Raw genomic sequence first — 11,357 nt, forward strand, 5'->3', positions numbered from 1 at the left:
ACTTCCCTCCCTTGCCAGCCTGGTTGCCCCTAACTTTCCTCCCCTCCCGGCCTGGTCACCCCTAACTGCTCTCCCCTGCTGGCTCAGTCCCCCTCCAACTGCCCTCCCTCCCCTGCTGGCCATCTTGTGTGAGGGTGTGACGGTCAACTTGCATATGACCTCTTTATTATATAGAATTATTCTTTGCAGAAGAACTATTAAACACTAAATTCTTATCTCATAAAAATGGCACCTTTGAAAGGGGCAATTTCCACTCAGCCTTTGGTGGCATTATTCCAAGCTATTTCTTTCAACTTTCAAAATGTTCACTTTTTAAAAAATATATTTTATTGATTTTTTTTACAGAGAGGAAGGGAGAGGGATAGAGAGTTAGAAACATCGATGAGAGAGAAACATTGACCAGCTGCCTCCTGCACACTCCCTACTGGGGATGTGTCCGCAACCAAGGTACATGTCCTTGACTGAAATCGAACCTGGGACCCTTCAGTCCACAGGCCGACGCTCTATCCACTGAGTCAAACCAGTTAGGGCTCAAAATTTTCACTTTTAAGGTGAAGTCTTTCCACCAAAAAGTATGGTCACATTTTGTTTTCTACTGACTACATACATAGATGATGGCAGTGAGCAAGAAAAGACTAAAATTAAAAGGCAGCCATTAAAATAAATGAATCAATTGTGTAGAAGAAACATTTGACCCATGGCAGTTAACCAAAAAAAGTGGGAGGAGGGCCGAGACCGGTTTGGCTCAGTGGATAGAGCGTCGGCCTGCGGACTGAGGGGGCCCAGGTTCGATTCCGGTCGGGGGCATGTGCCTGGGTTGCGGGCACTTCCCCAGTGGGGGATGTGCAGGAGGCAGCTGATCGATGTTTCTCTCTCATCGATGTTTCTAACTCTCTATCTCTCTCCCTTCCTCTCTGTAAAAAATCAATAAAATATATTTAAAAAAAAAAAAGTGGGAGGAGGGAATTAGGGCATGTTAATAGCCAGATGTTTGAGTCATTAGTGAATATATTGAGTATGAAGCTGGTCCTATATGACCAAGTGGGAATATATCATTATCATTGCACTCCATTCTTTACATCAAATACTCTAAGCCAGTAGGAAATAAGAGTTATATTTAGAGTCCCAATTAGAACATGCTGGCATTTAATTTGCTGGGTTTGGCATAGTCATTTCCTTTAGTCACACTATTTTATGAAACCTTTCCTATTAATCTTAAGTTAAATGACATATTTGTTAAATGACAAGACTTTCCTAAGTTGAAATGGTATGAGAAGAATACCCATTTGTTTTGCCTGGGAAGATGGAAAATGCAGTTTCTCAGTGGGAAAAAGCTCAACTGTCTTCTTCCCACCACCTGTGCCTCATACGATTTCCCGAACACCTCACTTCCCAGCTTGTTCTCCATGTTAAAAATGCAAGAAATACTAACATGTAAGCAATGGTCCAGATATTCAAAATTCACGTTAATCCAATTACTGTATATGAGATTTTCATTGATGAGGAGGTCTCTGGCGTACCAAATTCATCACACAAATAACTGCTTTTTGGGACCTTGGATATTTTTACAATTTAATATTGTATTATTTTCCATAAGAACAACTGCAGACCTAATTTTGCCTACTCTGTATTTAATCTTTGGCTAAAATATTTTAGTGCCTTTCTAGTAAAATATTTTGCTAACATTAAGTATGTATGTTTTAATTATATATATATTCCCTTCTTCACCAGCTATCTCTAAGGAGAAAAAAATGACCTACTCTACCCTTCATTCTCACTAGATGTTTTTGTTTGTTTGAAATCTCTCCACTTTTATTTTTTTAAATCTTTATTGTTGAAAGTATTAAAGATGTCTCTCCCCCCTGACCCTCATTGACCCCTTCTAACCTACTCCCGCCATCAGTAGATGTTTTAATAAACATTTGGGAAATAGTAATTTTATTATACCACTTGACAGTGGTTAGAGGAATTGATTATACTCATACATATATTCCTAGCTCCTTTGTTTAATTATAGGGAAAGTGACATGTGACTAACGTTTGCCTTACTTAGAGAATATGCACAGTTAATTTTAGATTGGGGCTGGAAACTGAAAAATAAGTCCCTTTGAAAAGGAAAGATGTGTGGGTTTTGGAGGTTCAGACTTACACTGGGTTTCCCAGGTGCATTGTGAATTGCTAACACCTGTATGCAATGTACCAAACAGTTGTGACATATTTGAATTTTTATACATCACCCTCTGAATGGTTTCCTTGCCTCAGGTTATGTATTTGCTTCTGAGCATCCTGCCTGTACCTGACCTGCGTTCCTCTTCCTGAGGCATTCTTTCCAAAGGCTTTGGACATGAAGCTGGAAACTCTGGATCTGAGTTCTAGTTCTTGACACCTACAAATATGTGACCCTGGTGTCACTTAACATTGACGTAACCACAATTTCCTAATTAGAGAAAAGGGTTTTAAAAAATGCAACAAATTCCTCTATAAATGTTAGCTATTTTTTGTCATCCTTCTTTCTAAAATCTGCAATGATTTCTGATTGCTACAGAATAAAGTTGAAAATCCCTAGCAAGTCCTTGAAGGTTCTATTTCAGAAGAATGTTTGGACTGAGTAGATGCCTCCATGTGCGCAGTGTGTTCTGCTTCCACAGTTTTGCTCATTGCACCTACCTACGCCATGCCATGCTATCCAATTACTCTTTTGTGCCTTTCCAAACCCTGTTTAAAAATTTTGTTTAAATTGCAGTTCTTTGAAGAATTTCTAGAAGAGAGTTTTTCTTACAAAATGTGTTTGTATATAATTAAGTTGTATCCTAGTATCACAAGTATTAGATTAAACCATATGAAATTGTCATTTTTATACGTTGGAAATGGTCAAATAACTGCACTTTCAAACGGTTCATAGATATTAAGCACTTCCTAATATAGTGAGTTTTCTTTTTTGTGTTTTTATTTAAATACTAGTGGCCCAGTGTACGAAATCGTGCATGGATGGGGGAGTGGGGGTGTCCTCAGCCCGGCCTGCACCCTTTCACAATCCAGGACCTCTTGCTCCTAACTGCTCGCCTGCCAGCCTGATCACCCCCTAACTGCTCCCCTGCCAGCCCGATCACCCCCAACTACCCTCCCCTGCTGTGACCCGCCTCCTCCGCGCCACGCAGAGCCACGGGACCCCCAAGCTGTGTGTGTGGCCATCTTGTGGCGACGTTGTGCACAAGGGCCACCTAGGCTTTTATTAGTATAGATGTCTTTTTACTGATTTCAGAGAGGAAGGGAGAGGGAGAGAGAGATAGAAACATCAGTCATTGATCAGCTGCCTACTGCACACCCCACACTGGGGGTTGAGCCTGCAATCCGGGCATGTGCCTTGACTGGGAATCGAATTGTGACCTCTTGATTCTTAGGTCGATGCTCAACCACTGGCCAGGCAGGGTGAGAATTATTTTTATGAAGTTAAACTATTCATATATTAGAAATGAATGAGCATATTAGAACACTGATGGTGCCTTCTTTGTTTTAGTTACCTAATTTTATGTAAACTTTTGTTAATACAAAACACTTATGAGCTCTATTCAAAAACGTTTTTTTAGTCTGTTTCTTTCCATGCACGATATGACACAGGGTTGGATGGCTAGTAGATACAGTAGGTCCCCGGGTTACGTTGGAGATCCGTTCCTAAAGCGCGATGTAACACGATTTTCGCCGTAAGTCGGAACCCATCTACATAAGCACCTACGTCACTCACATGGAGCACACACACAGCAGTAATTAAGTGAAACAGTAAAAAAGCTTAAAAGAAAGATTCCTGACCTTTATTTGTGGTAAATAAATAATAAAAAACATAAAGCACATATGTACATACATCGAAATGACGAAACTTTTTTTTAAATAAATAAATGGGAGATGGTGACATAACCACAAAACGATGTATGTGGAGTCCGATGTAACCCGAGGAATGTCTGTACTTAGTAAATATTTGCTTGGTTCTTTGAATTGAAGGACTGCTCTACCCACCTGTGGGAGGGAAATAGTCTTTATTTAATAAAATCTTTATTGTTGAAAGTATTACATATGTCCCCTTTTTCTCCCCTCAACCCTTTCTCCCCCGACCCTGTCCCAGGCCCTCACCACCCCACTGTATACATATATGCATGTATACAAATATGCATACAAGGTCTTTGGTTGATTACCTCCCACCCACCCACTCTCCCCCACTTTTGAGGGGGATAGTCTTTAACCAAAGGCAAGATGTGTGGTAGGCTCAACCCTATTTATGACATTGCTCTGCTGTGGAATAGCAGCATAATCCTTATAGCACAGTGACTATCAATTTGCTTTCCACTTCAGAAATTTATATGAAGTCTTCTGAGGGCAAAAATACTAAGTCATATTTAGTTTGTATCTGATGAATTGCCTTTATTACTTATTAAATCGGGATCTATTGTAACGTCAGTTTTCTGTGTCTTTAGTTTTCAGAAGGCTAATTCTGTGTCTCAGCTTTGATTTCTTTGGGTATATCCTGTTTTAGGGTGTGCTCGACTTCTTGAACCTATAGGTTTATGTCTGTTGCCAAGTTTGGCAAGTTTTCAGCCATTATATTTCTTTGAGTATTTTTTCACCTCCGCCCTCTTTCTCCTTCCTTCCAGGACCACACTGACATGAGTGTTGGCTTTTTGTCAGAGTCCCACAGGCCTCTAAAACTCTGTTCGTTTGTTTTCTCTGTGTTGTTCAGGTTGGGTAATTTCTGTTGTTTGTTCTTCCAGTTCACTGGTTGTTTTCTCTGTCCTCTACATTCTGCTGTTGAGCCTATCCAACTAGCTTTTTATTTCATTTATTGTATTTTTTTCAGTTCACATTTCAGTTCCACTTGGTTTTTCTTTATAGTGTCATCTTTTAAAAACTGAGACCTGGTATTTGCCTAGGCTCTGTTTTCATTTGTTTCAAGCATGTTCCTAATGGTTTGTTGAAGCATTTTTTCTTAAAAATATATTTTATTGATTTTTTCAGAGAGGAAGGGAGAGAGACAGAGAGCCAGAAACATCGATGAGAGAGAAACATCGATCAGCTGCCTCCTGCACATCTCCCACTGGGGATGTGCCCGCAACCCAGGCACATGCCCCTGACCGGAATCGAACCTGGGACCCTCCAGTCCGCAGGCCGACGCTCTATCCACTGAGCCAAACCGGTCTCGGCTGTTGAAGCATTTTTGTCACGGTTTACTTTAAAATTTTCATCAGATAATTATGTCTTCTCTGTCATTTTGGTGTTAACATCTACTTGCCTTTTCATTCAGTTTGAGATCTTCCAGGTACTGGATATGATATGATTTTTGATAGAAACCTGGAATTTAAGAATTATGTTTTGAGATTGGATCTTATTTAAAACCTGGCCGAAACCGGTTTGGCTCAGTGGATAGAGCGTCGGCCTGCGGACTGAAAGGTCCCAGGTTCGATTCTGGTCAAGGGCATGTACCTTGGTTGCGGGCACATCCCCAGCAGGAGATGTGCAGGAGGCAGCTGATCGATGTCTCTCTCTCATCGATGTTTCTAACTCTCTATCTCTCTCCCTTCCTCTCTGTAAAAAATCAGTAAAATATAAAACAAAATAAAAATAAAAAAATAAAACCTTCTGTTTTAACTGGCTTTTTTTTTTTTTTTAAGTACTCCTCCAGCAAGGGGTGTGGGGGAGGGACCCACCTTGTTCCTGCCAGGTGGTGTTACAAGTTCTCCACTCTACCTCCATTGACATCTGAGGTGGGAGGTCCCCATGGCTGCCAGGTGATGGGGAACTGAGGCTCCCACATGGTGGGGGGACCCTATTTCCGGTGGGCCATAGTGAAAGTCCTGACTCTTCAATAGGCTTCCCCTGACACACGCTGGCGGACGTGCTGGGCTGCCTCAGAACAGTCTCGTGAGGATGGAAACCTAGGCTCCCCGCTTGGCCTTGGCCGAGGTGGGTGGGGTTGGGCCCGTTTTTTTCTGTGGTATGCCAGGAGTAGAGCAACTATTGTCTAACAAAAGTTTCCTGCCTTGCTAGGCTTCCCCTTTCCTGGTCTATAGCGAGAGCAGGCTTTTGTTGGCTTTAAAAAAAAATTGTCTGCATCCATAGGTTTTTCTGGGTTGGCTATTTATGAGGCAACAAGAAAGCCCATAAAAACTAGGGAACTCACTACCATGACCTTCCTTGGGTCTCAAGCTTTTCTAGCTGTTGACAACTTCCAGGGTCTTTAGGTTCACTTTTTAGGTAAGGTTCAGGGCTTTTAGTTGTGCTTATTAAAACCGGAGGAACAGGGCAAAGTATGTCTACCCTTACCTTCCAGGAAGCTTAAGTTCTCATATTGTTTTAGAAACACTTTAGTTAGTAGAAATATCTTCAAGTATCAGTAGTGAATAGGAAAATAATTTTATTTATTTATTTATTTATTTTTACTAACTCATTCACAGTGTTTTATGCCGAGGTTTAGTTGCAATAGCATATAATGAAATAATAATTTGTTTTCTCTTCATTGCAGATTCTGATGCTCACAGTACCACCTCCAGTGCCTCCCCAGCCCAGTCTCCTTGTTACAGTAACCAGTCAGATGATGGCTCAGATACAGAGGTGGCTTCGGGCTCCAGCAGAACGCCAGTTTTTTCCTTTTTAGATCTCACGTACTGGAAAAGGTAAATGTGATAGAAAATACCTCTCTAACCAACAAGCCTTCTTAATTACAGGCAACAGGTCCCTCCTTCCTTAGCAATTAAATGGCTGTTAGCACACATGCTTGGAGGTGGATTAAGCAAGAATTGAGCTAAGGGTTGGGATTTTGTGTTTTTTCCTATTTAAAATGACTTAAAATGAAAATCATGTTAGGGAACCTGAATTTTCCCTGTAATGGAGTAGACTTAGGTATTCATTCTGACCAACTCATTCACTGAAAAAAGTAAAAGGGCTTGAAATACATATTTTTATTTTTTAAAAAAAATATATTTTATTGATTTTTTACAGAGAGGAAGGGAGAGAGATAGAGAGTTAGAAACATTGATCAGCTGCCTCCTGCACATCTCCTACTGGGGATGTGCCCGCAACCCAAGTACATGCCCTTGACCGGAATCAAACCTGGGACCTTTCAGTCCGCAGGCTGACGCTCTATCCACTGAGCCAAACCGGTTTCGGCCATATTTTTAAATTTTTTAAAAATGACATTGAAAAGTGGGCAAGTTAATAAGGAATAAACAGGTTAATACTAAGTAAATGTGGGACTCCTAAGTCAGGAAGATGATAGGCTAGAAAAGAGAAAAATATTCAAAGAGAAAAGTGGTTAAGGATTTTCTAGTTCACAGATTTAGGAAGACTAACAAATTAAAAGCAAATAACCAATTGTCTTATGAGTAAAGAAAATTTATCCATAGACACATCATAGTGAAACTATAGAACATGAAAGACAAAACAGACCTTTAAGCAGAGAGAAAACAGATATTACTTTCAAAGGAACAACAAACACAAAGTTGAGCTCTCCACATGAATGAAGGAAGCCGGGAAACAACAGGTTGTTTTCCTCAGTGGCCCAAGAGTTAATGACTCTCAAACTAGAATTGTATACATGTAGCAAAAATATCTTTTAAATAAGGGCATAAAACTTTTTGATTAGCAAAAAAATTGAGTGGCTGCCAAGTTGACCCTCAATAATGAACATTCTGCAGCACAGCAGGCAGAATAAAGAGACCCTATATTGAGGGTCTGAGAAGGAAAATTAAAGACAGTAGCAAATATGGCTGGGCAGGTCCGTTGGTTAGAGCATTGCCCTGGTATACCAAGGTTGCAGGTTCGATTCCTGGTCAGGGCACATACAAGAAGCAACCAATGAATGCATAAATAGTGGAACAGCCCTGGCCAGCATGGCTCAGTGTTTAAAGCAGCAGCCTTTGCATCAGAGGGTCATGGATGCAATTCCCCAGCATTTCTGATCCCAGCCCCTCTCCCCCGAGTCCGGGTATGTGGGGGAGGCAACCAATTAATGTGTCTGTCACACCATGTTTCTCTCTCTTTCTCTTCCCCTCCCCCATCCTTTCCACTCTTAAGAAACCAATGGAGCCCTGGCCGGTTTGGTTCAGTGGACAGAGCATCGGCCTGTGGACTGAAGGGTCCCGGGTTCGATTCCGGTCAAGGGCATGTACCTGGGTTGCGGACACATCCCCAGTAGGAGGTGTGCAGGAGGCAGCTGATCAATGTTTCTCATCGATGTTTTTAACTCTCTATCCCTCTCCCTTCCTCTCTGTAAAAAATCAATGAAATACATATTTATTTTAAAAAAAGAAGAAAGTATATTATAAAATAGAAAATCTTCATAACTAAAAAATAAATGAAAAATACTACAAATCAAAACAGGTGGTATGACATTAAACAGGTAAAAAGAGCGCCCTAACTGGTTTGGTTTGGCTCAGTGGCCTGCAGGCTGAAGGGTCCCAGATTTGATTCTGGTCAAGGGCACATGCCTGGGTTGCGGGCTTACTCCCCTATAGGAGGCATGCATGCAGGAGGCAGTCGATCAATGATTCTCATCATTGATGTTTCTGTCTTTTTCTCCCTCTCCCTTCCTCTCTGAAATCAATAAAAATATATTAAGAATAAAAGAATGTTAAAAAAAAGAAAAGTTATCCTCCTAATGCTTTTTATAAATGAAAGACTAAAAGCAAATGAAGTGATATATATCCAATTTAAAGGTTAATGAAACCCAATATAAGAAAAAATAAAAGCAAGGGAATCCTAAAGATAACAAGTAGAAATAAATGGAGTAGAAAACCAGTATGCAGTGGATAGGATCAATAAGGCTAAGAACTGGTTGCTGTAAACGACCTGACCAAAAAAATTACTAGAGATAATGCAGATCAAGGAAAAGAGACAATATTACACATACGTATTTTAGCTAAGAAAAGGGAGATTTAGCTATAGGTAAAGCAGAAATTTAAAAGATAAAAAGACATTAACACATTATATGTGGGAAACGTATTTATACGTTTTACTTATACGTTTGACGTTGACTGATAGTAGAGTGCGGGACACGTATTAATACGGTTTTTATAGACTAGCGGTAGAGTGTGGATAACGTATAAATACGAAAACTAAAGTTATCGTAATTTTACTGAACGTTGCCATTTGCACAAAAATGTAGCAAAAATGGCCCGTGCCACCTGTTAGCGCGATAAAAACTACCCGCAAACAATGTTAACAACTACATGCCAATAAATTGGAACATTTATGTGAAGTATATACTTTAGTAGAAAAAGACAGCTTACCAAAACTGTCTCAAGGAAAAATGAAAAACCCGACTAGCTCATAATAAGGAAATTGACTCGGTGGTTACAAGTTTTCCTTCAAACAATCCCATGCCCAGATACGCAAGTTCTCCAAAATACGTCAGGAACAAATGATAGTGATCTTGCAACTGGCTTTTCCAGATTACAGATAAAAGAGGGCATAGGCCCCAAGCATTCTATGAATCTAACATAACTTTGACATCAAAACAGTATATCATGATCAGGTTAGACTATCCTAGAGATATAAGATTGTTTTAAACATTAGAAAGTCAACTAATATAATTTGCCTCACCAAGAGTTTCTAAATGAGCAGAAAAAAAATGCCTATCATCTTAGTGATAAGTTGAAGGTCTTTGATAAATTTGAACATTCCTTAAAATAAAACTTAGCAAAATAGGAATCGAAGGGAACCACATTGACATTTTCGAGCAAAATTGAGCATATTCCCATTCTTATATCCTGACAACATAACCTAGAAAAACGTTTAGATATATGCACTGATAATGTACAGCATGTTTGTAATAACAAAAATCAGTCCCATCAAAAGGAGAATGGATAAATTGTGGTATATTCACATGGTGGAATACTGTACTAAGTTAAAATGAAATAAAGCTTAACTATGTATGAACCTCAGTTAATACTGAGCAAAAAAAATTATGGCATACCATGTGATTCCATATTTCTATATTCTATAAATACTATGCATAAAGTCAGTGTGATCTAATTTTATATACAGGGTGTGGCAAAAGTAGGTTTACAGTTATGAGGATGCATTATTGTAATATCTTCCATAACAACTGTAAACCTACTTGTCCCATCCTGTATATATCTGATTTTATATATGAGATAATTATATTTTATACACATAAAATATGCATATGTCTGAATGAGATAACTAAGCAATATGTTTAGAGATGCAAACGCAGTAAAACCAGGAAGTATAAAAAGAACAAAGGAGTGCTTAAAATGAGGAAAGAATGAGGTAAGGTGGGGAGAGATTAGAGACAGGCAAACTGGGGACTTCACAGGAAGTGATAATTTTTTTCATTGCAGTATGGGAGGTATGGGTGTTACGTGTTGTCATTTTTTGAGTGCTGTTACGTATATATTTTATATCTGCTAAATATTTAAATATAAAACTACCACCTGTGTCAGCCTGGTTATGGTGGCTATTTTTCTTCAAGAGTTGGTGATTTTTGAAGGAAACAGTTTACAAGTTTGGGAGCAGCCTTTGAAACTGACTGCTGTCTCCCAGAATGCCTTCTTTCCCCTTAATATCGGGTAAGAATCCAGTGTGGGATGTATGGGACCTGGGTACTTCCCATTACCCAGCCAGTGGGGTTTCTCTAGGAGGCCCCCCCTTTTTGTATTTTTATTGATTTCAGAGAGGAAGGGAGAGGGAGAGAAACATAAATGATGAGAGAAAATCATTGATTGGCTGCTTCCTGCACGCCCCACGCTGGGGATGGATCCCCCGGGCATGAGTCCTGACGGGGGAAATCAAACCACAACCTCCTGGTTCATAGGTCAACACTCAACCATTGAACCACACTGGCCAGGCTTTGGGAGCCCTTTTTTGGAATGTGGAAGTAGACCCTTTGGATCATGTTGTACTAGCTATTATGATGAGTTCGGTTTTTTTTGTATCCCTGTTCTTCTGCCTTATTAATATATTTCGTTCTCTCCATTTTTCTTTTAGACAGAAAATATGTTGTGGGATTATCTATAAAGGCCGCTTTGGGGAAGTCCTCATTGACACGCACCTCTTCAAGCCTTGCTGCAGCAACAAGAAGGCAGCTGCGGAGAAGCCGGAGGAGCCCAGCCCAGAGCCTCTGCCCATCTCCACCCAGGAGTGGTGACTGAGGTGTATGTAGAAGGGGAACAGGAAATGATTGAAATTTTAGGGGGGAAAAAAACCCAAAACACAGCAACAAAATGACCTTCCTGTTTTTCACTTGGATACCTGCTATTCTGCCAAAAGACAATTTCTAGAATAGTTCCGAATGGGTTATTTTTTCCTCCACTTCCACAAGTTCCACCAACTATGAAGCCAGTGTCTAGTCTA

At 40.0% G+C, this 11,357-nt stretch overlaps 1 protein-coding gene across 1 annotated transcript in view; it reads left to right on the forward strand.

The window, feature by feature from the left end:
- The window catches only part of FAM60A (family with sequence similarity 60 member A), a 31,693-nt gene extending 20,517 nt beyond the window's left edge, over nucleotides 1-11,176 (forward strand). The window contains exons 5-6 of the mRNA XM_006767828.2: nucleotides 6,508-6,658; nucleotides 10,992-11,176. Of these exons, the coding sequence (XP_006767891.1) occupies nucleotides 6,508-6,658; nucleotides 10,992-11,151 (311 nt within the window). The 3' untranslated portion in view covers nucleotides 11,152-11,176. The remainder of the gene's footprint in view (nucleotides 1-6,507; nucleotides 6,659-10,991) is intronic.
- The last annotated feature ends 181 nt before the right edge of the window (nucleotides 11,177-11,357 follow it).

This window comes from Myotis davidii, unplaced genomic scaffold (assembly GCF_000327345.1).
Source record: "Myotis davidii unplaced genomic scaffold, ASM32734v1 scaffold902, whole genome shotgun sequence".
NCBI classification, from domain to species: domain Eukaryota; kingdom Metazoa; phylum Chordata; class Mammalia; order Chiroptera; family Vespertilionidae; genus Myotis; species Myotis davidii.